Genomic DNA, 26554 nt, shown 5'->3' with positions numbered 1-26554 from the left:
GAACCTCGTCCGTTTCCTTTCTCTCGCGCTCCTTGTCGACGAATTCGGGTCTTCCACAGCCCTCCCTTCCTTCTTCTTGCTTCCTGCTTACCGGCGCCCTGCCGCGCTACCGAGACCGGCACCACCACGTCTTCCGAAGCGAAAGCTCAACTACCGAACCACAACCACCACCTCGAGCACTCAATACCTCATCACCGCCGACCGCAATGTCTTCCTCAGACGATGATGCGCCTTTGGCTCGGTCGAATGGCACATACCGTAAGTACGCCTATGAGGGCCTCTTCACGCGCCAGCCACAGTCTCGCCAACACGTTGATCCTGCCCCTCGCCTACGTGTCAGATTACTCTGTTGGCCCCTTCCCACCTTCACAGGCCGAGAACTATCTGGATTGCGTCCCCCCAAAAGAGACAAAGGAAAGTAAGAAAAAAGTTTGTTGCCGCGTGGTGCTGATATACTTGTCGCATTTGCAGTCTCGGCCTCCAAGATATCAAAGTCGGAAGACAAGGCTATGGACGACTTCTCCCCGGCCAGGGGCCAGCCTTCCGCCGCAGGCATCTCCATCCGCAATGGCCCCATTTCGAGCGACTCAATGGACATAGATCAACCGAATGGGGCCTCCAAGAGGAAAGCGCGCACCTCCATCACCAAAAACGTCAGCTACAAGGACGAGTCGGATAGCGACGATGCCCCTATGGTAAGTGAATATCATCGGCAGTACTGCGTTTTGGCGACCTCGCACCTTTCCTCGCCCCTCCCCACTTCGTTCCGCTCTGACCCTACAGATCCAGGCCAAGCGACCCAAGGTAGCCCCCAAGCATGAGTCCGACAGCGATGACGAGCCCATGCTGAAGAGGAAGCTGCCCCCCTCTATCAATGAGACGTCTCTGCCCGCCGAGGACTCGTCCGACGAGGACCAACCCCTTACCGTCAAGCTGGCCAAGAAGAAGGCCCAGATCGAGAAACAGGCAGAGAAGGACGCGAAAGCTATCCGCGCCAAGGAGGCCAAGGCCAAGAAGCCTGCTCCTAAGAAAGCTATCAAGGCTGAGGCCTCTTCTGACGATGAACCTATCGCGAAGACGTCCAAGCGCCAGTCGAACGGCACCGTCTCAAAGAAAATCAATGGCATGAAAACCGAAAAGGCTCCTGCTAAGACCAAGGCCGCACAAAAGAAGGTCGAGGCCAAGTCCAAATCTCCAGATGATGGAGACGATGATGAGGAAGCGCATGAGTGGTGGAATGAGCAAAAACCCGATGACGACACGGTCAAGTGGAACACGCTCGAACACAGCGGTGTTCTGTTCCCTCCCGAGTACGAGCCTCTGCCGAAGAGCGTGAGGCTTTACTACGACGGCACTCCCCTGGAACTTCACGTCGACGCCGAGGAGGCCGCATCCTATTTTGGCTTCATGCTGAACTCCGAGAACAACGTGAAGAATCCGGTCTTCCAGAAGAACTTCTTCACCGATTTCACTGCTATTCTTAAAAAGACAGGAGGGGCCAAGGACAAGAATGGCAACAAGGTCGAGGTGAAGGACTTTGCCAAACTTAACTTCGAGCCCATGTACGAGCACTTCAAGAAGGTTTCTGAGGAGAAGAAGGCGTGGTCGAAGGAGAAGAAGCAGGCAGAGAAGGAAAAGAGGCTGCAAGTCGAGGAACCGTTCATGTACTGCAAGTGGGACGGCCGCAAAGAGAAAGTCGGCAACTTTCGCGTTGAACCACCTGGGCTTTTCCGTGGCCGCGGTGAGCACCCAAAGACCGGCAAGATCAAGAAGCGAGTCTTGCCAGAACAGGTCACCATCAACATTGGCAAGGGGGCCAAGGTACCTGAGCCGCCCGCAGGGCATAAGTGGAAGGCCGTTCAGCATGACAACAAAGCGACCTGGCTGGCCATGTGGCAGGAGAACGTCAATGGCAACTACAAATATGTCATGCTTGCTGCCAGTGCCTCCGTGAAGGGCAAGGCGGATTTCAAGAAATTCGAGAAGGCCCGCGAGCTGAAGAAGCGCATCGACTTCATTCGCAAAGACTATGAAAAGAAGCTGAAGAGTGAGAAGATGCAGGAGCGTCAGATGGCCACGGCCATGTACTTGATCGACAAGTTCGCCCTCAGAGCCGGCAACGAGAAGGATACCGAGAACGAGGCCGACACTGTGGGCTGCTGTTCTCTGAAATACGAGCACGTCACCCTTCGGGAGCCAGATATTGTCATTTTCGATTTCCTCGGAAAGGACAGCATTCGGTACTACGACGAATGCCAGGTGGACCGTCAAGTCTTCAAGAACCTGAGGATGTTCAAGAAGCCACCCAAGGAGGACGGAGACGACATCTTTGATCGAGTGAATGTGAGTCTATCCGCCCAAAACGAATGTTGACTGTTTGATGAATACTGACCTGCGCAGACCTCGCAATTGAACAAGCACTTGTCGAATTACATGGAAGGCTTAACTGCCAAGGTGTTCCGTACCTACAACGCTTCTTACACCATGTCCAACCTCCTCCAAAAGCTGAACCCGGCTGAGCACAAGAACAAGACCATTAACGAGAAGGTCAAGCTCTACAACGACTGCAATCGAGAGGTTGCCATTCTTTGCAACCACAAACGTAGCGTTGGTGCCAAACATGAGGAGCAGATGGAGAAGATGACCGATCGTGTGAGTTCCATTACCCACGACACGTTCCGCGGGCTGCAGTTACTAACGTCTCGACTGCAGATCAAAGGTGCCAAGTACCAGAAATGGCGGACGAAGATGATGATTCTGGACGTCGACCCCAAGCAAAAGAAAAAGAAGGGAGCCGAGTTTTTTGAGAGGGAGGAAGATCTAACCGAGGAATGGGTTCTTCAACACCAAGCATTCCTTATCGAGGAGCAACGCACCAAGATCACCAAGAAGTTCCAGAAGGATAACGAGAAGCTGGTTTCCGAGAAGAAGAAGCCCATGCCCGAGAAGGAGCTTAAGGAGCGCCTGAAGGCTGTCAAGGAGCTCGAGGCCAAGTTTAAGAAGGAGAACAAAACCAAGAAGGTCGAGGCTGAAGGCAGGGGTCCTACAGTCGAGAAGCTCGAGGGCCAGATCAAGAAGATCGAAGAGCGCATCAAGAATCTCGAAGCCCAATCTGCCGACCGCGAGGGCAACAAGGAGGTTGCCCTGGGAACCTCCAAGATCGCAAGTCTACCTACACTGCAGATAACTTGAAAGACCATGTACTGACTTAGTGGTAACACAGAACTACATCGACCCCCGCCTCAGCGTCGTCTTCTCGAATAAGATGGGTGTGCCTATCGAGCGTCTTTTCCCAAAGACCCTGCGTGAGAAGTTCAACTGGGCCATTCAGTCCATCGGGGACGACCCAGACTGGGAGTTCTAAAGCTTCTAGAGCTGACACTGACTTGCTAAGTCGCAGCAAACATCGGCTGCGCTGTATTATCGACGTTCATTAACAAATCTCTTGCCAGCCATGACTTGGTCGAACAAAATTTTGATCACGGCCTTGCCAGTCAAACTGGGTGCAACAAAGCTGGGAGCCCAGATTTTTGATCACTGCATGTGACTGGGAGGCCTTCTGCGATGCGGTATTGGCCGAGCCCTCGGCGAACTTAGGGATTCATCTAACCGAATAGACGATGCATTAGATTTACATGACCGGGACAGATCACCTGGTCTCCTTCCGGTTGACTAGACGGCAAGAAGGTTTGTGGACACAGGCAGACAGAAGAGACAGACAGGACAACCTGAGAGAGAAAAGTCTCGGCGCGAAAAGTCAAACAAACAGGAAAATTTTGCAGATAAAGCGATGATTTGATATCTCAATGAATATTTATCCATACTGCTGGATTTCAGTGACCTTTTGCTTTTCCAAATCCTACCAATATCACGAGGCGCTTCCATCCAGCTTGCTACAAACGAAACCTAATGAGCTAGATTGTCCGAAATTGACTTGAAGCCATATATTTGTGCTCTGAAAAGGCCGACGTCCGACGACACGTGTTAGAGCTTGTGTGGTAAGCAGACACACCCCATGCCTCGAGTACGTACTGCATAGTAGTACATCTATCCTGTTTAGATTTCGACGCTCATCACATCTCAGAGATCCGCCCCGCCTCTCTGACTACAAATGGAAATCGACCAAGCCATGTGCTTCACCATCAACAACAGAGAGCGGGGTTTGTGGATCGAAAGGAGCGTTTCAAAGTCATCCTTCTGTCTTGTCCTTCTATTGATTACAAGTATCCATCTTTTTGTTGAGGCGAGACTGGCCCGCAGTTAGCCATTCCCCAAGAGACCTGCTGCCGTGCAGTCACCTGCACTGAGCGCTGCGTTTGTGAACATGCACTCGTCTTCAGTACTTGTAACTTCCTGTCAGTTATCTATCCGCCGACCTTTTCCAACCAAGCCAGCGGCGCATCAAGAGATTCCAGTAGGCAACTGGTCCTCTCTGCTGACTTGTATTGGCGTGTTGGCGTCCCGTTCTCCCAGTAGAGTTGTTTGGTAGAGAAGCCAAAGCCATCTGGGGTGGCGTGTGTCCGTCTTCGTGGCGTTAATTTTCCGCTCAGAGCACCACCCAAAATTCCCCCCCCCCCCCAACCCACCATGACTCCCAAAGAAAGGCTCATCCAGCAGCCATATCAATAAAACCCTCCATGATGACATGTGAGCACGCGAGGTACGAAAGGGAAAAAGAAGCCCCTATATATACAAGAAGGAATTCAAAACGAAACCAAGCCTGTGTATCCACCCAAGATGTCGAAGTAGGCAAAAACTAATCTTGCTTTTCTAAGCCCAAGAGTCCACCAACCTCCCTTCCAGATCCTCCGAGTTGTCGACGCGAAATTCGTCCCGAGATGATGGGTCCAGACGAGGGAGTAGAAAGAGAAAGAAAAAAAAAAAACATCATGGTGGCTTGTGTTGTTGATAAAGAATGATGATCCGGTATTAATCGACGAGCCTCGGGGTGTACGGATCCAAGTCCCAGAAAGAGGTGTTCGGCCATAACTGCCAGGTCTGGCAAGGTTCAAGAAGACATTAAACGAGAGTAAAAGGGAAACTGTAGCGTGTGTGGGTAGCAAGCAGGACTTGCGGGAGAGAGAGAGGTCCATAGGGAGAGATCCAAAGGGAAAGACCCAGACGGAGAGATCCAGAGAGATACTCCAGAGAGGGTTCGCAACTGAGAAACGGACCAAATTTACCGCTATTGCGGACGCGAAATCCTTGGCGCAAGGGATTCCTGAGGATATAGATTCTGGTTTCTTGACGGTATGCTCCAGGGTAAATCAACCAAACACATGATGGCCACGCACTTTTAGAACGTGCGGCTTGCACGGGGTAAGTTTGAAGGCAGCTCTGCAGCACGGGCTTCGGCTTCCTCGGGTCGACGTTGCAGATTTGCGATATATTCCCTCCTCTTAGTGGTGTGTGGGGGACGGCCCCTGGTATGGACCTCATCCTGGAAAAATACGACGGCGTCGTCTGACATTCGGGATGGCAGTGAGGCGGCTGAGCCAAGCGAGATGCTCGTGTCTGTGTGGGACTCTTGTGAACAAACTGATGAAGGACCCATGCACATAATCTCAGTCACCCTCAGGGCAGCTGAGTGCTGTGGTATGCCTTGCTCGGAACGAGATCTTGCACCAGGGGCAGCCATATTGGAGGAAGAAGCGGGTGAAATAGGCCGTGGCTGACTATCTGCAACGGGCTCCAGGTTAGAAGCGGGCTGGTGTCCGTTCACATCAGGCTCTCGGTCCTGTGCAGGCTGGAGAGTCTCGTCCGGCTGAGACATATCGGCCTGCTGAAAGTCCTGATTTGACTGGGCTTCTTCTCTTGTTTGAGGCCCCAGAAGCGAATTTGTCGACGTATTTTGGACGATAGCGAGAGGGAGAAGATCGGGGTCACTCTCAATGTCGATATAGTAGGAGGGGGCGTGATACCAGCGAGGCAGGTCACGTGGACGAATTATATCCGCATTGCTCCTCATGCCCGACGAGCAGCGCAGACCCGTGAGTATGGAAGGCCAGGCAGCGGTCAGGAAGGTCAAGAGCATCACGTAAAGGGGCAGAAACCGGGTGTGTTCCTCAACCGTGGTGCGTCCAAGCGTCATGATGGGAACCATCACTACGATGGTAATCAGTAGAGTGTAATGGCCGTACCTAAAGAGCCTAGTCAGATACAGATGCAATCATGCGAAGAAATGCGGAGGGGAATAGAAGGGGGGAGGGGGGCGGAATTTTTACAAGACAATCTTGGGAAACTGCAGAATGTTGAAACTCCCAACCGAGATGAAGAATATGGCGAGTGATCTGTGTATATGTTTAGTATGATAAGCCGGAGATGTTAGATCGTTTGTGTTTCGCCAGCCCAGTAACGTCTCGAAGGACCCCCTAATAGTGACTTGAATGAGGCCAGAAGTCCACAACCAAATGGAAAGCCCCTAGGTGGGCGCGGAGAGAGACAGAGAAAGAGTGTCGAGATTCGCAGTGCCCAAGAATGGGCGCCGGCGCGGGTCAGGCGTAGCGACGATTTAATCAATGCGACTGTTGAGAGAGCGCAGGGATGAAATGGTCAATGACTTGGGGGGTGTGGTTGATTTATTTTGAACCCAAGATATGCCATTTTCCAGACGCCCTGCGAATGTTCGTTGCTCTTTTTGGGGGAAACGGTCAATGCGCCATTACTTTTTCAACAAGAAAGGCTTACATTGCACTCCAGTACTTGTCTTCTTGGGACAAGTGGACGTAGGACAGAGCTGACCCGAGGAGGAGGCCGCCAAAGGTTGGCTCGGCGCAGCGGCGGATCCGAGCCCAGATATCGGTGTGCGAATAGAAGAAGCCGTCCATGATGCTGAGTAACAATATGATCAGGTGGCGTGTTGATGTACAATTGTGGATAGATCAAGTTGCACTGGCCAGGGAAGGAAAGAAGAGAAAGAAAAAGAAACACGAAGGCAAAGGCTTGGAGGTGATAAAGAATTGGTATTTCTGGGCAAAATGTGGAAATATCCAACTGACATAACGATGCCCAACAGTGCCGTGCAAGGGGGGAGTATTGATTATTTTAATATTGCAATTGCAACTAGGAAGACTACCTTACTGGATTAGAAATGGAGCCCCCATGGGGATGTGATGTATAATAGAAAAAGAGATGTGGGGGGGGGGGGGGAACCCGACCTTTCAATATCTAGATTCGAGGGGGGGATCGAGGGGGAGACCGTGGGGAAGACAGAGAGCTCTACCACGGTGATGCTGTTCTGCTTAAGGTATTGCTACCCAATCTGACGTGCAGAGCGGAGCTGACACCTTGTGACCGATATTGCAGCAAGCGTGAGGATATAATAGGCGGACGTTGAAGCGCCGGTGAGGCCTGCGATCGTGGTTCAAGGCATCATGTTTGCCTACATATGACGGCGGTAGTCAGCATGGAAACCTTGGAAGGTATTTCCTTATCAGGCCATAATTGCGTCACATATCGAACCCCAAAGCCACCGTTGGGGGAAGGCTTGACCAGAGAGATCCTGCCACAACTCTCATTCTCTCTCTCACCCTCTCATGCACTTACTAATCTCACTGCCTTCAGCGACCAAGTGCGTAATTGCATTGTCTAGAAACTCTCTTGGTGCTACAAGAGAGAAGATAGAGAGAGAGAGAGAGAGAGAGAAATCAGGCTGAGAGGACCAGGGGGGTAAATTGGCGCCCGATTGTTACGCAGATACATTGGCGAACCAGTCAGCCTGCATGTCTGCCTCGTCTTTGCCTTGTTGATACCCGATCACACCAATACGCACTTGGACCTCAAAGCATTATCGGCCGCGACCCTCCAAGTTGAGCCTTGTGAGTGGTAATGTGACATAGTTTTTATCACACTAGATTGTCTCTTTCCAGCCTGCCAGCACCCTCGCCCGGTCAAACTGCACTTTGTCCCTTGGTCTCACGCCCGCTCTTCACTGGTAGACTTGAAGTGGTATCGTGTAGTTACTTACACGACTGATCGACATTTTGGGAGAGGTAGAAGAAGGAAAAGGAAAAGGCTCTCGGAGCAGCGACGCCCCCCCCCTCCCCCCCCGCCAAGATCAGAGAGTGATACACTGATGCCTTACGCTTTTATAAAAAGAAGGACAGCCTACGGACATGCACACTGTCTGCTTCTGATAGTGAACTAAACACTTGAGTACTTCAAGTAGTCTTTTTCCGAGTGTATTTCTACGGCTCCCTACTCTTACCCATCGGCAATGCATACTGCTTCAACATCGGCTCCATACAGCAAGTGTCGCCGCCGCCTTGCAGCTGGGAACGGCACGTACTCCTGTGGACAATTCCAAGTCGCCAACGAGTTGACCCCAGCTATTGGTTGTTCCTTGGTGACGACTTTATACGTTACGGCCTCAAACCGGTTTGTTGTGAACCAACTGGTGTTTCCGAACTTTTTTTTCTTTCTTTTTGGAGAAGGGCGAAACCAAATCTTCTAGGAGTACTTCTAATCCCATTCGGTACCAGGTCCATTCTTCTCTCGACTATGAATCTCGGTCAACATACGGTCCCTGGGTCCACTGGAGATGACTTCTGTGGAGCTCAACTGGAATTGGTCCACTGGCAGCTCTCTCCAGGAATGATGTTGGGCTCCTGCCTCGTGCTGGGCGTCTGCGTCTCGTCCTTCCTCTATCGACATCAGCAAGACGCGCCACAACAATCGTTGTATTTCATCTTCACTATCCTCACCTGTATCACGGCAGGGGGGTTCGCGAGGGCTGGTATGGACATGATTGTTCTGGCTTATCTGCCGTGGGCTCTCTGCCTGGCCATGTTCGCTAGCCCATGTGGGCATTATCTCATGAGGTGGGCGGGAGGGAGGGGGGAAGTCTCTTCCTCCTGGGACACGGAGGAGCAACAGCAGCAGCAGTACTCATATGATGAAAAGGCTACGTTTCTGGGCTGAGCCTTGTTTGCGACTGAGGTTCTGTAGGTCAAGAGGGATCAATCCTCAGAAGAGCGGAACGCTTACTCTCCTTATGGTCCTTCTGCTTATGCATGCGTGTTCTTAATACGCTCAAAATTATACCAAAAGAGTGCGTGTTCAGGATGGGGAATATGGGTGGAAATACAGATTTGGTCCGAGAGAGATGCGCTGATAACATTTGATTGCAGTAGTTCTCGAATTGCATATGTACTTGATTCAGCGGGCATCCGAGATAAAACGTGACACAAGGCTTTGACCCACGTGAAGAACCAGCACATTGGTTGAATCAGATGTTTCAGAAGGCTTTCTGGGTACCGCCAATGACCCATCAGCAAACACGTTCATGATTTGCAATTACCATGGTACATCAAGACTGGCAGAGCTTGAGCCCAACGTTGATAATGGAGTGATATGGTAGAGGCGACAACAAGGTGTACTGCATCAACAGAGCCTGTGTTTTGTATGGGATTTGAAATAACATAATCCAAGTGTTCCTTTGCACCAAAGGGTAACAGGAGAACTAGGAGGCTCTGCAGGTGCACCATACGGCGGTCGTATGCCGGCATGCTTTCCTGTGCCGACTTAGGCGGTCTGTAAGAGATGTCCGAGCATCAGTCAGTTGTTGTCGTCCCAGAGGCTGCGTCCCACTCGGCATCTATATCCGGGGAGGAGCCGGTGTAAGTCTGACGAGATACCCACATCGCGATGTTCTGGGTGCCAAAAGAGGGCCACAGACGATGGATCCAGTGCGGGTGAGTGAGCCTCCAAGTGCGAGGATGGATCTGAGCCCCCAGCCAGGCCTTTGCCCCTGTCATCGTCTGTCGTCCTGCCAACCAAGAGACCCTGAAAGTAAAGTCATTTTGAAGCTACCAACTCTGATGTCACCACCATCAGCACAGGTTTGTCATATGTCATTCCTGTTTGGAGCTGTCGATGAAAGTGGGAAGCTGGGGCCAGAGTTTGTTTTGATTCTGGGTCGACGTTGAATAGTTGCGTGTTCGCTGGAGAGACGTCAGAGGGAGGCCCCCACTGAATAAGTGCGGACCACTTGGTGCAGTGGGTACACTAACACAGCTACTAGAAGGATGACAGTAGATCTGTTAGGAGGGTTAAGGGGGAAATGGGGCAACCCCCGGTCAGTGGGCGCGTGTGCCCAGCCTCAACCCCAACCACCATCTTTTTTCCTCCTCCTGAAGACACAACAAAGATGGACGACCCTGCATTGCAACCCACGGCACTGTTGCTGTACCCACATGCGGATGATCCTATGGTAGTACTATCGGGTTTCGGCTATGTTATGATGACGCTGCTTTCTAAAAAGAATCGATTCTGTGAGGCTGGGAGGATCCGTTGTTCTGGACCGCGAAACCCTGCATAAAAGTAGTCGTGTGCCAGGGCCACGCCAGATATATTGTACACCTGCAACCACCTTGTGCGCCACGAACCGTTGAACTGGTGTAACAATCACAAAGTTTTTTTTTCTTTCTTTCTCTTTTTTCCTTTCCTCCCTTGTCTACTTGGTATAGGAAGAACTGAAGCTATCTGAACGGCAAGGACATCGCCTGCTGAACCAACCATAACCATACCATACAGAGAAACCTTGCGGCGTGGAGGAAGAGAGAAAAGAGATCCATTGCGTGCGACACACAAGAAGTTTCCTGCCTTGCAGTAACTGATCAAGTGCAGAGATGCTGGTCTCGAGGTCGATATGGGCAGCAGCAAGCACGGCTCTACTGGCCGCCAGCCTCTCCGCAGCACAGACAAGCACGTCTTGCAATCCCACCGAGACGAGTAAGCAACCGCCGCTACAAGCTTCTTCTTCTTGTTGTTGTTATTGGGGAGGATGGCAGAACTGACTAGGAGCTCGTGCGCAGCATGCGATCCCGATGAGGCGCTGGGGATGGAGGTGGATGTGGACTTTACGCAGGGCGAGGTCAACTCGTTCACGGCCAGCGGCGGCACGCCTACCTACGGCTCCGACGGGGTGACCATGACCATCACGGAGGAGGGCGACGCGCCTCAGCTCAACTCGGTCTTCTACATCATGTTCGGCAAGGTGGAGATCACCATGAAGTGCGCCAACGGCACGGGCATCGTCAGCTCCGTGGTCCTGCAGTCGGACGACCTGGACGAGATCGACATGGAGATGCTGGGCGTGGCCAACGAGGAGATGCAGACCATGTACTTTGGCAAGGGCGAGCGAGCCTCGGACGCCGAGGTCACCGTCACCACGCCCGATAACCAGGCCGACTTCGTCACCTACACCGTCGACTGGACCGCCGACCGCATCATCTGGTCCGTCGCCGGCTCCCAGGTCCGCCTGCTCGAGTACGCCGACGCCGACGGCTACTACCCGCAGACCCCCATGCAGCTCAAGGTCGGCGTGTGGGCCGGCGGCGACCCCAGCAACGCAGAGGGCACCATCTCGTGGGCCGGCGGCGAGACCGACTACTCGGACGGGCCCTTCTCCATGGTCGTGCAGAGCCTGGTCGTCACCGACTACTCCACGGGAACCGAGTACAAGTACGGCAACGAGTCGGGCCTCTGGCAGAGCATCGAGAGCGTCGGTGGTGAGATCAACGCCAATGCCGACGACGCCGCCACCGTCACCAGCATCAGCGGTGCCTCCTCCACGGGCACCTCGGACTTCCCCGCCAGCGGTATCGCTGGGGCCACCGCCACCTCCACCATAGAGGTGTCGTCGATCCCCAGCGGCTGGCACATGACCTCGGAGGGCAAGATTGTGCCGAATGGAGGAGCAACTACCATAAGTACGTGTTAGAAGGATGAAGAGAATGGGAAGGAAAGACAATGAGCTAATAACGAATGCAGGCGCTCCACACACCGCACTTTTATGCGGCCCCCTCAGCTTCCTCATCCTCACGGCACTGTTTGGCCGCTGGTGATGAATGGCTCTTCCTCCTCCTTTGCAACAAAGGACTTCAAGAAGCCTCATGGGGAGGCGAAAAAGATACACACGACCGAACGACGTGGTCAAAATTTGTACGATGGAACGATCTCGCATGTATATACAAAACGAATTGTACTAGCGATACAGCAGGCAAGGGGTCAGCTGATACGACATAGAGTGGTCTTTGCATGGACGGCGTTGAGGACAGGATTTTTTTATAGACGCGATACCACAAGGCCTTGCGAAAGAGTGGTCTGCATCCAGTGTTTCAGAGCAAGACACACTTACACATTACTACAAAGTACATAAAACAAATATCCTAATAATGCACAAATCAGGAGAGAACCTGTCGTTATATCATTTCACCTTTTAATCATCGAATCCAAGAGTACTCATGCTCGACACAACATCATCGACATCTCTCTCGACCCTGCTGCTATACCCCACACTGAATGTGCGCTTATACGTGCCACTTGTATTTGAGTCATGCCTCTTGGTCTCCGGCACCTTGTCAGACAGTGTGCGTTGGGCATCCTTCCTGACGAACTCAACCATGTGGTTCAGAATATCCTCGCGCCTCTTGAACGCCTCCCTCTCCCCAAACATGGCCTGGTCCGTGTAGACATCCGGCACGCGCCAGTTGACATACAGGTTCCGATGCGTCTGCCGGACCTGGAACCCGTCGCTCACGGCGCGAAAGTAATAATCACACAGCCGACACGTCGGCTTGCTGGTGCCGATGTACCTGTATCCTTCAAAGAACCGGGACGAGTGCAGGTCGCGCACCTCCGGGTCGTTGACGATGGACTCGTGGACCAGGATCTCGGCGTGCACGATGGGCTTGAACGAGTCCTTGCTGGTCTGCGCGCGGATGTTGGCGTCCAGCTGGAACTGCTGCAGCTCCTCGGCGCCGCTGAGGGACGACGCCAGGCCGGCCGCGCCCAGGGCGGACGACATGCGCCCGATGATCTCAGCGGCCGTGGCGTTCTTGCGGCTGCGCATGATCGGGTTGGGCGCGGGCCGCGACGAGGGCAGGCACACGACCTGGAAGTCGTAGAAGAGCCGCTCCCAGCCTGCGACCGAGCGGGCGTCCACGAGGGTGTGGACGCCTTCGAGGTACGACAGCAGCCGCCCGGCCGCGTGGCGGAGTTCTGCCCAGGGCGACACCTCGCTGGCCTGGCTGGCGTTGGCCTTGTCGCGGAAGAATCTGTAGGCGCTGGCCCTGGAGAGCTCCTTGATGGAATGCATCAGGAGGAAGGAGTGCCGGAAGACTATTAATCGTGTAATTTGTTTCGTTAACTTGACAAAGGTATGAAGTGAATCAACCGCCTTTCCTAGTTTTTTTTTCTTTCTTTCTTTCTTTTCTTTTTCTCTTCTTCTTCTTGTTTTCAGAAGAAAGAAGGAACAGAAAAAGGAGATATAGCAATGCAAACGACTTACAAGTATCTTCGTCGAGCTCTTTGTTGTTGGCAGCCGACGACAGCTTGTGCAGCTCGTTGAGCTTCTTGACGATCACATCATTCAGGTCCGGCGTCTCGAGGCATTTCGCCGAGTTCTCCTCCACGGACTTGACATAGACCTGCAACCTCGCCCTGTTGAACGCGACGACCTTGCGCAGCACCCTGATCTTGTCATGCTTGGCAGTCTCCTCGGTCCACTCCTGCAGCGTCTGGATCACGTCCATCAGGTATCCCCGCAGGCTCGTCAGCTCCTCCGGCTTGCGCTGGTTCGACGCGAGCCGGTACTGCACGTGCTCGGGGAAGCTGAGGGCCACCACCGAGGTGACGGTCGAGCCCCCGGGCTTGTTGTCGCAGATCTGGGCCAGCTTGTTCATGAAGTCGTGAAAGAGCTGCTCCGTGGTGCGGTGGAACCTGTCCGGGACGGGCTCCGGTACCCTGGGGGCGAGGTTGTGCATGCATGCCTGCGTGGCTGCCAGGAGGAGGACGAGGGGCTCGTAGAACCGGGTGCGGACTTTGGCCCTGAGCTCTACGAGCTCCCTAGGAGGGGGTGATGAGTCTGAATGGGTTTCGAGGGTCAGTCGCCATAATTACAACCAAGTTTGTTTTCTCTTTCTCTCTCCTTCTTCCACTTCAAGCATGGGCAGTCATTAATTTCTTACCATTACTTTCAGTACGCGACATATCTTCTGACATTGAGCTGGTAGAAGATTATATTGTGCAAGAAGCACTTGTTGAAGAAGATAGGTAGCAATTCAATTGATGATGGTTGAGGAAAATGAACAGCGATACTATCCAACTTTCTTACTCTTGAATGCAAGTCAAGAAAGACACTTGAGCAATAGAACACAAGGCAGCCCAGTACCCTTAATTGGTAAGTATTGGAGTTTTTTTTCATCCCCTTCAATTTTCATTGTGTTGAATGTGTAAAAACGCAGGGTTTATTTACTCGCTCTATTCCTTGTCACCAACATCGCTTGTTCGTATTTCTCTCTCTTTCTGTCTCTCAGCCTGCATCAGAACTGCATTTCCCGTCCAAGCCACCCCCCCTCCCCGGGGCCCCCCTCTCTCCACCAATCCGTCCAGCAGCCAATGGAAGCGACAGCTGCTTCCTGCACGTCCAACCAACCGCAAGGCGTCCTGTCTGAGGCCGACCGAGCTAGGATTTGGACTGGGTGTCATCTGTGAGCTGGCCGCGCACGACGTGGTCAGTTGCGCATTAGTGGTTGTCTTGTCCATGGACAACAATTATCCATTTCTCCAGGAAATGTAAAAAGTGTGTGTGTATATATAACCCATATGCGAGTAGACCACCCAGGCCATGCAGGAGGCCCTCCTCTTTCTCTTGCCTGAATTACTTCGCGGCTCCATCGTTTAGACTGAAACCAATGTCCAATGAGATGGCCGAATGGACCATGCGGGTTGTGAGGAGCCTCCTTTTTCTTCTTCTTCTTCTTCTTCTTCTTCTTTTCCGTGTATGTACTCAAGTACTTAATATGTCACTTATGTGGTCTGACCGTTGCTTGAGGCTGTGCGGGTACAGATGTGGTCATGTCTCACGCGCATTGAGCATGTCACACTCTCGTCGGCCTCACACAGATACATGAGATGGTGTCACCATCTTATTTTTCCTTCTTCTTCTACTTCTTCTCTCAGGATGAGTACCTTGAACGAGAGAAGCACTTTTGACAAGCGGTGTAGCCTACAGCGCCAGTGAACCTGCTAGAATCGACGTCCCTTCTACCTCAACCTTGAAGCCTTGAAAAGTTTGGGTCGCTCACGTCCTCTCCTGTGCTCGCTCTCCCTATGATGATAATAAAATAGTCTGTGTCCCACCTGACCGAATCGTTCAGCTTGTTCTCTTGGTTATGGGAAGGCAACAGCAATTTGTAGTAGTCACAAGAAGTGCGCAAGTATGTAACCCCCTCTGATTCTAATCACTGTTGTTCATGCCTCCACGCAATGAATCAAACTTCATGAGAGGAACATAATCATTTATTGAGACAACCATCAAGGGTACTTCTTCCCAAAGCAAGCCACAGAGTTATACTTGCTGTCGACTTTCAAGTAGAGGTCTCGTGAGACTGAGAGGTACGTATTATGATGAGTCAACGGCGTCCACAATGCCCCGCCCTTCCTCCTTTCCTTTCCCCAGATGCTTTACATACATAGATGGTGGTCTCCATCGGCGTCAAGACGGCCTCTCACACCTATACACACACACACACAAAATACGGTGTGACTCTGACACCCAATTTGATAGCCACAAACCAGGATAGAGACGCATGAAAGAGAAAAAATCCACCTGGGCAGCACCAAGCATGTCCCGAAGAAGACACCTTGTGCAGCACAGCAACGATCCGATGCTAGGCGGGTCCATCGGATCACCTCGGCCAGGTGAAATCCTCGAGGCCAGTGCACCATCATTCTTCCCTGAAGCCCTGGACGCTGCTGCTGGCACGTTCGACCCTGGTATTGGTGGTGGTGTAGACCAGGGCAGCAACGTCTGGGGGCCTGCTGGTGGCAACGCTGGAATTCCTTTGGCATTGGACGCCGGAATCAACCCTGGCGCGCTGTCCGTTGAAGCTGACTTCTCGCTGGGAATTTTCGGGCACGTGAACACTGCATCCTACGCAAGTTCTGGTGGCCCAGTATCGGGCGCATGAGTGCCGGAACTCCCAGACCTGAATGATAGCTTTGGCGGCGGCCCCACCACTTTTTCTGGGCATGATTTCACTTATACGAACAACATCTCTCCCCCGTACGACAACGCAGATCTGAACACGGGTATTGATTACGACATAGCTCTTTCCTCAGCAGCAGCAGCAGCAGCAGCAGCAGCAGCACAGAATTCCTTGCAATTTCCTCTTGAGATGAATTCGATTCCTCCCCAACAGCACGCATACGATAGCCAGATGCCAGGCAATCCATACACAAGCCACTCCTTGACAACAGGCCAGCCGGCCCCCTCGACAGTCCCTAGTGGTAACAGCTATATCTGCGATAGGTGTGGCAAGTCCGTGGCCTCGCAAGATAAGTTGACGTAAGTGTCTTCTTCCTTTCCTTTTACCAAGCGGCAAGCTTACACATACGTAATTTTTTTCTTCTTTCAGTAGGCATTACCGAAACCACAATCCTCATCGACCTTGTCCCCATGATGCTTGCAACAAGAAATATGCACAGAAAAAAGAATTGGACCGCCATATACGGTCTAACCATGCTTCGTGGGCAGCGAAGCATCCCGAACTGGCTGGTTTGTCTCCTATCAACAATATAGTGTGTGAGGACTGTGGATATACTGCAGACAGGCCGGACAATGTCCAAAGACACATTAAAAAGTTTAATGGAGGATGTGTCAAGGAGGGCAAATGAGGATCACCAGAATATGTCTTTTTGAATTGTTGGGCATTTTTTCTTCTTTCTTTCTTCTTTTCTTTCTCTTTCCTTCCTCTTCTGCCTTTTGTCTCTCTCTCTCTCTCTCTGTCTGCGCAATCTATGTTCGAGTGTTGTTATGATTGTCTCTGAACGGGCGGACCTGACGGATGACGATTTTACGAATTCCTTCTTGTTCTTTGATCTCTTAGTCTAAAGGTTACTTGTCAGTTTGTCTTCTATGATTTCATATTGAGTTGCTTTGTTCTGTATTCCTGTCTCTGGGATTTCTTGCGTCAATAACCACTCGTCTTTTTTCAAGTCGAGGATTATTTTCTTCATTGTTGACGAGAATCATGACCATGATGAGCTGGAGCTAGTCAAATGTGAGCAATTTCTCCCATATGAACGATACGAAAATCATACTCGCTTCAAAACATGTGCCCGAACACGTAGTATCTTTCCTTACTTTGTGGATTGTTCGATATCATCTGGATATGGACAAACATTTCTCCAAACGAGGCTGGGAAACAATTCCCAAGCAGAGCAGAGCGGGGGTTCTCGCCTGGCTGGGAGCCCACCACAATTCACCTCCCTGGTCAACATGAACATAATGCATTATCGCGGTAGTCCTTGACATGTTGGTGTGATAATGATATATCATTCGTAGGTATTGGACAATCGTGCTAATGGTATGCCATCGATAACAAAGAGACGGGGGAAAAAACAAGAAAAGAAATCATCAATAGGGATCATGATTGCCAAGTCTCCAAGGCAGACTTGGGTATTACCGCGCTCTGGTTCCAGGCCTGTCCATCCATCTCAATTACCAAGTGTGGAACAAGCTTAAGTTTTTGCCTCGCAACCCATACCAAGACCTGACACCGGGCAGAATAGGAATCGTGAAAGACACACTGGGAATAGTATGATTAACGTTGAAAGAAGAGTAGAGGAAAGAAAGGCGCCTGAAGGCCGAATGATGGCAAAACAGTCGCTACTCGGAAAACATTTGGGAGCTCTCCTCTTACTCCGGGCTCCGCGAGCCGGGCGACATTCTCAGTGACTCCCTGGAAAACATGCCCTTCAGGGACCCTCCCTAAGGGTTCGGTGTAGAGTCGCGGCTCATACTGGCCCTGCTCACGCTTCGGCTGTCCCTCTTGTTCTTGAAGCTCTTCCGGGAGAAGGGTCTCGCAGGGCTGGTGGGGGCAAGACTGCCGCCACCATTGGCCGCCTCCGACTCAACGAACGTGGACCTCACCAGTACGCTGCCGTCGCCAACCGGGTATTCCTTTTCTTCGTCGTTGCCAATAGGCAAGAAGTGCTCACCAAGGTCCTCATCGCCTTTAAAGGTGTGGTTCTCCTTGGCCTGGAGCGCGAAAGACGCTTCCGGGGTGCACACACACTTGAAGGTCTCCCCGAATCTGAAAACGCCGTCAGAGGCCTTGTGGTGCTTCGTCTTGCCGACGGTCTTACTCTTCGGCGCTTTCTGCTGCACAACAATATACACATCCGAGGATGGCGGGAAGCCAGAGGCTGAAACGATGGTAAATGTCGCTGTGCCGGCACCAGCGCCGGGGATAATGCCACTGTTCGCGGAGGCAGCGCCAAAGCTCTTAGTTCGGGAGTGCCCGTTCGTAGCACCCAGCGCTAGCTTGGGAGAAGCATCTGGTGACATGTCGGCATCCGAGATGCCCAGGTTCGACCGCTTGAGGCCACCGCCGGGGGTGGAATCGGCGCCATTGATAACAATAGGAGATTCCGCGAGACCACCGGCTGGTGATTCTGGTATAGAATCATCATCCTTCTTTCTGCCGGTGAAGCCACGCTTGATGAACGATGCACCTTTGCCCACCCCGTGCGCGATCCCCGTGGCACCTTTGATGGGGGCACCTGCAACGCCAGTAACAATCCTGCCTGGTGCAGCAAAGGTGCCCGAGAAAGTCGACGTGCCTTGCCTATGCCTCGTCACATAGTCTGGACGGAACAGGAGCCGCAGCCTCAGGTTACCTGATTTCCCATCCAGTATAAGATTGACCTCTTGTGCCTTGAACGGTTCCAATTGCTCAAGGTTGATATCAGCACCGCCCAGGAAGTCTGGCTTGTCGGCAAAATCCCAGTCCATGACCTTGACGCTGAATTTGGCCGCGGTCCGAGAAGGGACAGGGACCTCGAAGAATTCATTCCAAGCTGGGTGGAGCGTCTTCTTCTGCACCTTTGTCTTGAACACGTCCTGCCCGTTCAGTTCAAATTTGCAGTAAGGGTCACTCTTGCCGTTGGAATCAGCCGAAGGCAGGTCCGTAGCGTCCAGCACATCCACTCTCAGATTGCCCATGTTGTTGATGCTCTCGCTGGGATCAAGCTTCATGTTGATAGGGATGTACTTGAGGCTGACCTTGACGGCACTGACTTTGCCATCCTCTCCCTTCATCTTGAGAGTAGTAGGGTTATTCTAGCAAAGGAGAAATTAGTTTTATGAAAAAGCAACACTGGAGGTGCAAGACTTACGAGACATTGCTTGAGTGTGTCCAGAGTGTTGCCTGTGAGCTGGGCCAGAGTGTGGTCACCCCTATCATCCTCCCCGGGCTTGCCGCCCTTCTCTTTGATCTTGATGGTCAATTTTGAGAACTCTAGCTCTCGGATCATACAGTCGCCCATCTCATCAAATGTGTACGTCTTTGACTTGGCGGTTGAGGACACGTAAGATGGGAACGCCATGTCGTCAACAAAGACTTCGACACGGGAATTGCTCTGTGGAAGCTCTGCGTCCATGAGCTTGAAGATGACGAGACCGGACTCATATTTGAGCAGTTCCTGGGGAGTGAGGTGTATCTTTGGTGGCTGTCTCTCGTCTTTCGACTTCCGAGGCATCGTAGCGGACACAGGCGAGATAGGTGTCACGGGCCGGGCCGCATCTTTGTCTGCGTCTCCAGATGCAGCACCAACCGTGGACGAGAACTTGCCAGGGTTCTCAGGTCGTGGCACGTCTAGGGAAGCCTTGACGTCGCCATTCTGCGACACTGCTGTATCACCCTGCTTCTCTTGCTCCTTTTCTTCTTCTTCGTCCTCGGGATCCGCAATGTTCAGAGTTGGGTAGAACGCGACAGTGTACTTGAGCAAGCCCTTCGGGGTACCCTTTCCATGAAGCTTCAGGCCATCATCGTGAAGAGATTTCTGGTCATGGACTAGGTATTCGCCACTCTCGTCCTGATGTACGTAGTCGGCAGCATGTATGTCGATAAGACCCAAGCTACGGTCCTTGCCCATCTTCTCCGCGTCCATGACCTCGATTTGAAGTCGTTCCCTGTTAGAGTGGACAGGCACATACAAAACCTCGTCGAAATCGGGGTTGAGCGTATTGCGGTGGGTAACAGTGCGAGCTCGTTCGATACCAGACAGAGAGACTCGTACGTACGGATCGGATTTACCCATGGTCTCGAAGTTCCGCAGATTCCTGGCACTTTGGAAATGAAAGCGCATCAGTCCGATGGGTGTCTGATAGCCTCCGGTTCCGGCCACAATGCCAGAAAGTGCAACGGGCCGCCATTGCGCTTGCATCTTTACACGGCCTGTCTTTGCGCCAGAGATGTTGTACCAGTCCTGTCCCTTGGCCATCAGGTCGAGCATATCCTCCAGCTTGATCGAGTATGTGCCGAGTATCTGATCACCAGCTAAGTCGCGATCATCCTTGATGACGACGCCAAGTTTGGCAGCCTTGCGATCTGTGATCAGGATCTCCTTGGTGCCGTTGTCCCAGATTGGGTTGTTGGTCCGCTTCAGCTTCTTGGTAGTGTGAATCTCCTTACCGTTGAGCAGCAGATGGGCGTAGGGGTTGAGCTGGCCGACAAGACTCTTGGACCCATCGAGGTCCTTGGCCTGCTCAACAGTGAAGCGCAGGATACCAGTGGGTGTATCCGGAAGGGGTTCCTCGGTACCGTCTGGGCCCTTTGTTGCCTCGAGGACGGGGAAGAAGCGGATGTCGCACATGAGGGCGCCGCGAGCCTTGCCGCCCGACTTGATCTCAAGACGCTCGTTCTCGTGCTCGTAAATCTCCTCGACGCTCGAGAGAGAGAAAGACGCAGTGCCGAGCTCCTTGTCTTTGCGAAATTCGTTCCAATCAAATACCTGAATATCCAGGGTATCGTTGAAGGATGTGACAATGATGTAGTGGGTCTCATTCCAACGGGGGTTCGGGTTGTCTTTTACGGTCTTGGTCTGCGCCAGTGCTTGTCTCTTGTTCAGGGTGACCACGGCGTACGGATCTGGGTTGCCAGAGAAGTTGTCAGGGTTCTTGAGACCCTGAGCACCGTGAAGAGTGATAGCAACCACGCCAATGGCCTGGTCAACCGGGGAGCCTGCGAGCATCTTGGCGACTTCGATGGGGAACACGTTCGGTGCGTACATCATCGGCGCCAAATTTCCATGGATCTGCTCGAGGATGAAGCTTTCGAGACCAGGAATGAAGTTGATATCGAACCCAAACGTCTCACCTCCCAGCGGCTTGCAGACGTAGTCAATCGTCGGCCGCTCGAGGAAGCACATTTCAATCTTCTCGACGTGAGGGAAGGCGAGCTGGAGCTTGATCTTCAACCGCATGATGCCCTCGAACGCCATATCCTCGACGATGACGTCCAGGCCTTTGCTGACCATTGCCTTGCCGATGCGGATCTCAAGTACGACCTTGGGGTTGATCTTGCTCTTGATCTGACGGGAGGTCATATCGGCAGTGTCATTCGGGGTGAAACTGAACTTCCAGTCCATGATCACCACGTCGTCCTCGGCCTTGGGGTACGTTTTGACGTGCTCCATGCGTGGGGGTTTGGAGCCCAAGGTGAACTCCTTGAGCCGCAGGCTGTCGAGAAACCCAGGGGTTGCGCCGCTCAAGACCTGATCAACAGAGCTGATGATGGTGGCAGCCAAAACAGGCTGATAGATAGGCCAGAACTTAACCAAGAACGAGTTAATCCATTCGAGAGATTCCGTATCCGTTTCCAGTCTCTTGAGATTGACCTCGCGGTTCAAGTCGTCTCTGAAGTTACGGCGGACCCTCCGAAGGGAGGTTCGGTAGTAGGTCGCACAACAGGCCATGATGGTGAAGACCCATCCGAGGCCACCCCCGAGGACGGCAACAAACCATGAGGAGATGCAGGCAAAAGCAATTACCGCAGCATTGTAATACCAATCTGGAAGCATGCAGTCAGTATATACGCAAAGTAGGCGAAAGGCTGAGACCTGGCTTGATTGACTTACCGCCATAGAACTTGTCCGGGATCTTACCCTCCAGCCAAGTCTGGTGATCCAGCAAGCTCTCGCCCTCCATGGCAGATTCGACGGGCCAGCCAAACTGAGGAGCCCAGCCAGTCTGGGGCCCCATCTCTGGCCCGCCATCAGCAGGCTTCCCATCGATCATAGCTCTCCCGCCAGCATCTTTGGAAACTTCAATGGCTCCGGCCTTGGAGTCCTCGGGGATGTCGTAATCGGGTTCTCCGCCGTCTCGGTCGGTGACGAGTGCCGCACCTTTGCGCCGATTGGAATGGAAGCCTTCAGGAACGGCCTGGTGAAAAGGGACAGCTGTTAGATGCGTGACCAACAAGAGAGGGAAGAGGGCAGGACGTCTCTTCCTCATCTGCTCACCTCTCTGGCCTGCGCCTTCTTCTCAGCCGGACTGGCATCCGGGTTGAACTTGAAGGCAGCAACGCCGGCACTCCTGGTCTCCTCTAGGATCTTCTTTTCCGCATCCTCAGCAGTGACAGAGCTCTCTGGATCCCGAGAGGCCTCCATGGCTCCTTGCTGCTTCAGCTCTTCTGCTGCTTGTTCTGTCGCCATGGTGTGATTCTCAATTGGTTGTTCAATCTAGGCTGGGCGGAAGGAGGTTGCGCTCGATGTGAAAGGGAGACTGGGGGGCAGGACCACAATCTTGTTCGTGCGTCTCCCGGCTGCAGTGCTAGTAATGCTGGCAATGTTGGAGGAGAGGCACAGCTGTAAGCAGAGGGTGCGGGAGACGACGAGGAGGTCGAGGGGAGGATGGACCAGTTGGTAAGATAGGGTGGCTGGTTTGTAAAGGAAAACATGTAAAATGGGTTTCTGGGAAAGATGGGGGGCTGCGCTGGCTACTTGTGAGACTAAAAAGCTTGTAGAACGCTGGCCACGCAAGGTTGAGCTGTTTGAGCTTGGTGTCAACAGTACCTTGTGTGGTACTGCCTATCAGAGTTCTCCCAAGCCTGTTCTAATGTGATCGAACAAGACCACATCTCGGCAGCATCTGTTCTCGAACCAAGAAGGACCCTGTCCGAAAACAGGGAGCTGCTCAGGAGTGACGTAAACACACTCTGTCTGGGACCAAGCCCCCCAAACCCGAAGCTACAGGGGTCCATCGCAGTGCACACATGGCACCACTGCCACTGTGGTGCAGCTCCCACACGGAATCTTGCTGCCGTGCTGCTGGGTTGATAAGGCTCAGTTCACCTGTACAGCCCCAGCCCCAGCCCCACCCCCTGCTGTGCTGAGTCCTGCTTAAATTAATTCTGTATTACTACTGTGTTGCTTTCACATCATCAGGGCCGTCTTGAACCTTGTCTCGTGTTGTTTTATGAAGAAATTGTTGTAAGCCAAAGCTCTGATGATGGCTCCTAGCCAATGTGCTTGCAACAAGGGTCGGATTAAAGAATGGCTTGAGATCGTTGTGCTCTGCAAAAACCTTACGGCTCCCTCTTCCGGATCTACAGCACACATACTACCATTTGTACTAGAGTATGTACTTTGTAGGTGGGCTTGTGGCTCCCACTCACGGTGACACCGTCTGAACTAGGAACTAGACAAGAATGGGGTGTACCATAGTATTGGTTCCACATCCCTCCCCCGCGGTCCACATCAACTGGTCTATTATGTATGTGGACAAGCTTGACAAGCTGTTCTGCGCTAGATGCTCAAAGCCACTGGCACAACTCCTGCTCGGTGGAAAGGAACCCTCAGCTTGACTCCTGGGTCACTAAGGACAAGAATTGGTATCTCTATCCTGCAATGTGACTCTGAGTCTAGGCAGCCTTGAATTTTGATTAGAGAGTTCTCTGGCATTTCGAACACGGCGTGTCGTTGCACATGGAATGCATTGGGAATGCATATCGTGATATGTACTCACATACGAATTGATTCGTGGAGGAGGGGCTGTCGGAGATCATTAAATTTGTCTTACCACAACGAGAGACTCATGATTTATGAGCAATTATGCTAACCTGCCAACAACACAATTGATAAATATTCCTGAGGGGCCCTCCTACTCGTGACAGTGGATGAAGCTCCACTTGCTGAGTATGCCATACATAGTAGCAGTGGTTCCTAGCAGTGCTCTGTGGGGTCCCCTGACCAGTGGGAAGATGCAGTCCTCTTCACCTCTTCTCTGAGGATGCTATGGTGTAAGAGGCTATCTAGGTTTCTGGAAACATTGCTTCTGGTAAAGCAATCTTGAACAAGGGCAGATGTTGGTCCCTGACACGGTAGATCAAAGCATCCCCACTACTGCTTCCAAATAGAAGGAGACTGGAGAGGGTTCATTAGGCGCATATGAAGACATTCGTCCCTAGAATAAGGTCGTTGTCCAACTGTTATCATGGATTGTGAACGTTTTCGGTTCGGCTCCCTTGGTGCAAGGAGGACATTATGATATATGACTGAGATCGCTCGTGGTGTAATGACTTACCACCTCCAATAAAACGTAAATAAATAAGGAGAGAAGTGGCAGCTGTTGGACTCACTCACTTGGGGACTGGTCTCCCTTAGTAAGCTGTGGCGCATTCTAGAAATTGTCTCCACTCATTTGTGGCTAGTGTAGAATTTCAAAGCCGCTCGCCGCGTAAATGTCGCCTTGACGTGCACATGGCGATTGATCAACCTCATCCTCGCTACAACTGCTGCTGCCGACAAACATCGCGAATCTCCCCAATCCACAATCCTCTCCCAACCCAAGGAATAACCATAAAGAAAGCAGCAAATACACAACAGGAACCTCTTCACAATGGCTTCCTATTTGGCAAGTATCTTTGGTACTGAGCAGGACAAGGTTAGTTTAACTCTTCATCTTACATCTCCTTGCCCTCAACGTGACAAGTCTTACTAACATAACATTTATTTTCTCCTTGCCTCGAAATAAAGGTCAACTGCTCCTTCTACTACAAGATCGGCGCCTGCCGGCACGGCGACCGCTGCTCCCGCAAGCATGTCAAGCCTTCGTACAGCCAGACGATCCTGATGCCGAACCTGTACCAGAACCCAGCCTTCGACCCCAAGAACCGCATGAACCCCTCGCAGCTGCAGAACCACTTCGACGCCTTCTATGAGGACGTCTGGTGCGAGATGTGCAAGTACGGCGAGCTCGAGGAGCTCGTTGTCTGCGACAACAACAACGACCACCTGATCGGCAACGTCTACGCCCGCTTCAAGTACGAGGAGTCTGCCCAGAAGGCCTGCGACGACCTCAACTCGCGCTGGTACGCCGCCCGACCCATCTACTGCGAACTCAGCCCCGTCACCGACTTTCGCGAGGCCTGTTGCCGCCTCAACAGCGGCGAGGGCTGTGTCCGGGGCGGCTTCTGCAATTTCATCCACCGCAAAAATCCTGGCGACGAGCTCGACCGCGAGTTGACCCTCGCCACCAAGAAGTGGCTCAAGGACGGCGGCAGAGATAACAAGACCCCTTCGAGGAGTCCCAGCCCAGAACCTACAAGGCGGAGATACTAAGAGACCACTTTATACAGGGGTTCGGTTTCGGGCCCGTCAGCAAAAAGGGTGATTACAGCTCTGGAGGGGGCTTCATCGATCTGGCATAAGCTCACCGCCCTCGACCTGTGTGGAGTGTGGGCGGGATGTGCTCCTGTGAATGGGGACGCCCCAACCGGAGCCTTAGATCATTACAAAAGGGGCTGACGACGATTCATGAAGCGCTGGAGAGCCACAGACGATCATGTTGGTTGCTCGAATGGCGGCGCTGGTGGTTCCCACCACGGCCTGAGTTGCAGAATTCTCGTGACTCAAAAAGAGCCGTTTGATCAGGTGAAAGATCCGTAAACGACATTCAGGTCATTGATGGAGAGGATAGCGGCAAGGAAGTATAGGCGTTTGGCGTCGGGTTGGCGGGGATATCAAAGATAAAAGAGAGACAAAGTTTATCTCTGGCATGTGATGATGCAAGGCATTTGATGGGCAGACGGTTCTCTGGACAGCATAATTTCCTCAACGAGCTAAGATATTTCTTCCGAGTGTTCTTTGAAAAGAGATATAAATTGAAGAGACAACAATGTAATGTCCGTTTCTGAGCCTCGATATTACCACTACTAAACGCCGTCCTCGTATTCCGTGCTCTACGGATGTACCGCGGTCTTTCTTGTCTTTGCACCTGTGCCAGTCCCAATCACCTGGAGACATTGCCCTATTCTACTTATTCTTTGGCGTCCACAAAGACGTCATTTGACTCTGCTGTGTCCGATCGCGTCATGTTGGGTATGTTTTTCTTCAGGTCGTTGTGGAAATCAATGAGTGGTCCCTCTGAGGGCTTGCCTGTACTCTTCAACAATCCCGAGATCTCTCCGGTGCTCTCCATCCTGGGTTCATTGGAGGAGGGTACCGCGGTTGGCCTTGGTGGCTCTGCTGGGCTGTCGTCTTGGCCAAAGTCTATCAGGTCCTCATGAGCTGGCTGCGCAGGGGTTGGTTTGCTTTCAGCTGGCTTGCTGCCGGATGCCCTTGGGGGAATTGAGTGCGCTCTATTCACCGTCTGTCCTGGAAGAATCGGGTAGATCGCCAGAATCTGTTCGGCACATTTCTTCGAATCGGAGCTGTCGCTGGTGGTATAGTCAGTACAGGTGTTCAAGGGGTTAACTCCCCCACG

The 26554-nt window shown here is 52.4% G+C and overlaps 9 protein-coding genes across 9 annotated transcripts; 7 read left to right on the top strand and 2 right to left on the bottom strand.

Moving 5' to 3' along the window:
• Positions 1–48: 48 nt before the first annotated feature.
• Positions 49–3364, top strand: M406DRAFT_107721 (uncharacterized protein; the record flags this gene model as incomplete). Its single annotated transcript, XM_040915260.1, has 6 exons — positions 49–258; positions 472–695; positions 784–2343; positions 2401–2652; positions 2713–3166; positions 3213–3364. The coding sequence occupies exons 1-6, from the start codon at positions 207–209 to the stop codon at positions 3362–3364; spliced, it is 2694 nt and encodes an 897-aa protein (XP_040780071.1). The 5' UTR covers positions 49–206.
• A 954-nt stretch (positions 3365–4318) lies between these two features.
• M406DRAFT_355173 (uncharacterized protein) lies at positions 4319–5700 on the bottom strand. Its single transcript, XM_040923101.1, has one exon. It carries the CDS (start codon positions 5437–5439, stop codon positions 5020–5022), a length of 420 nt encoding a protein of 139 aa, XP_040780070.1. The 5' UTR covers positions 5440–5700; the 3' UTR covers positions 4319–5019.
• Positions 5701–8278: 2578 nt separating this feature from the next.
• On the top strand, positions 8279–9148 carry M406DRAFT_355172 (uncharacterized protein). Its single transcript, XM_040923100.1, has 2 exons — positions 8279–8376; positions 8481–9148. The coding sequence occupies exon 2, from the start codon at positions 8500–8502 to the stop codon at positions 8917–8919; it is 420 nt and encodes a 139-aa protein (XP_040780069.1). The 5' UTR covers positions 8279–8376; positions 8481–8499; the 3' UTR covers positions 8920–9148.
• A 1020-nt stretch (positions 9149–10168) lies between these two features.
• M406DRAFT_82322 (family 16 glycoside hydrolase) lies at positions 10169–12914 on the top strand. Its single transcript, XM_040926028.1, has 3 exons — positions 10169–10731; positions 10815–11711; positions 11773–12914. Exons 1-3 carry the CDS (start codon positions 10629–10631, stop codon positions 11844–11846), a joined length of 1074 nt encoding a protein of 357 aa, XP_040780068.1. The 5' UTR covers positions 10169–10628; the 3' UTR covers positions 11847–12914.
• A 2228-nt stretch (positions 12915–15142) lies between these two features.
• M406DRAFT_355167 (uncharacterized protein) lies at positions 15143–16135 on the top strand. Its single transcript, XM_040923099.1, has 3 exons — positions 15143–15221; positions 15324–15399; positions 15572–16135. The coding sequence occupies exon 3, from the start codon at positions 15594–15596 to the stop codon at positions 15972–15974; it is 381 nt and encodes a 126-aa protein (XP_040780067.1). The 5' UTR covers positions 15143–15221; positions 15324–15399; positions 15572–15593; the 3' UTR covers positions 15975–16135.
• Positions 16136–16268: 133 nt separating this feature from the next.
• M406DRAFT_92416 (uncharacterized protein) lies at positions 16269–17087 on the top strand (the record flags this gene model as incomplete). The annotated part of the gene is made up of 2 exons (XM_040926226.1): positions 16269–16351; positions 16422–17087. Coding segments are annotated over 2 exons (342 nt in total), but the record flags the coding sequence as incomplete, so codon positions are not given.
• A 234-nt stretch (positions 17088–17321) lies between these two features.
• M406DRAFT_344963 (tricalbin) lies at positions 17322–22722 on the bottom strand. The gene is made up of 6 exons (XM_040922026.1): positions 22312–22722; positions 21928–22231; positions 19186–21860; positions 18428–19129; positions 17924–18331; positions 17322–17776 (listed from the first exon to the last, which is right to left on the bottom strand). Exons 1-6 carry the CDS (start codon positions 22501–22503, stop codon positions 17705–17707), a joined length of 4353 nt encoding a protein of 1450 aa, XP_040780065.1. The 5' UTR covers positions 22504–22722; the 3' UTR covers positions 17322–17704.
• Positions 22723–24595: 1873 nt separating this feature from the next.
• Positions 24596–25410, top strand: M406DRAFT_287187 (RNA-binding domain-containing protein; the record flags this gene model as incomplete). Its single annotated transcript, XM_040918719.1, has 2 exons — positions 24596–24733; positions 24826–25410. The coding sequence occupies exons 1-2, from the start codon at positions 24689–24691 to the stop codon at positions 25408–25410; spliced, it is 630 nt and encodes a 209-aa protein (XP_040780064.1). The 5' UTR covers positions 24596–24688.
• A 527-nt stretch (positions 25411–25937) lies between these two features.
• On the top strand, positions 25938–26422 carry M406DRAFT_355164 (uncharacterized protein; the record flags this gene model as incomplete). Its single annotated transcript, XM_040923098.1, has 2 exons — positions 25938–26323; positions 26389–26422. Exons 1-2 carry the CDS (start codon positions 26037–26039, stop codon positions 26420–26422), a joined length of 321 nt encoding a protein of 106 aa, XP_040780063.1. The 5' UTR covers positions 25938–26036.
• Positions 26423–26554: the final 132 nt, after the last annotated feature.

Source organism: Cryphonectria parasitica (genome assembly GCF_011745365.1).
Source record: "Cryphonectria parasitica EP155 unplaced genomic scaffold M406scaffold_2, whole genome shotgun sequence".
Classification (NCBI taxonomy): Eukaryota; Fungi; Ascomycota; class Sordariomycetes; order Diaporthales; family Cryphonectriaceae; genus Cryphonectria; species Cryphonectria parasitica.
The sequence above is the reverse complement of the archived record's forward strand: the minus strand, read 5'-3'. Positions and strand labels throughout refer to the sequence as shown.

What these genes read in the sequence shown, in the direction of transcription:
- M406DRAFT_82322 (XM_040926028.1), top strand. Translation starts at nt 10,629, where the DNA reads ATGCTGGTCTCGAGGTCGATATGGGCAGCAGCAAGCACGGCTCTACTG. An exon ending in TTGCAATCCCACCGAGACGA is followed by an intron (nt 10,732 to 10,814) that starts GTAAGCAACCGC and finishes GCTCGTGCGCAG; the next exon opens with CATGCGATCCCGATGAGGCG. An exon ending in TGGAGGAGCAACTACCATAA is followed by an intron (nt 11,712 to 11,772) that starts GTACGTGTTAGA and finishes TAACGAATGCAG; the next exon opens with GCGCTCCACACACCGCACTT.
- M406DRAFT_355167 (XM_040923099.1), top strand. Translation starts at nt 15,594, where the DNA reads ATGAAAGAGAAAAAATCCACCTGGGCAGCACCAAGCATGTCCCGAAGA.
- M406DRAFT_344963 (XM_040922026.1), bottom strand. Translation starts at nt 22,503, where the DNA reads ATGGCGACAGAACAAGCAGCAGAAGAGCTGAAGCAGCAAGGAGCCATG. An exon ending in ACACACTCAAGCAATGTCTC is followed by an intron (nt 19,130 to 19,185) that starts GTAAGTCTTGCA and finishes CTCCTTTGCTAG; the next exon opens with AATAACCCTACTACTCTCAA. An exon ending in TACTGGTGAGGTCCACGTTC is followed by an intron (nt 17,777 to 17,923) that starts GTTGAGTCGGAG and finishes CCGAACCCTTAG; the next exon opens with GGAGGGTCCCTGAAGGGCAT.
- M406DRAFT_355172 (XM_040923100.1), top strand. Translation starts at nt 8,500, where the DNA reads ATGAATCTCGGTCAACATACGGTCCCTGGGTCCACTGGAGATGACTTC.
- M406DRAFT_355173 (XM_040923101.1), bottom strand. Translation starts at nt 5,439, where the DNA reads ATGAGGTCCATACCAGGGGCCGTCCCCCACACACCACTAAGAGGAGGG.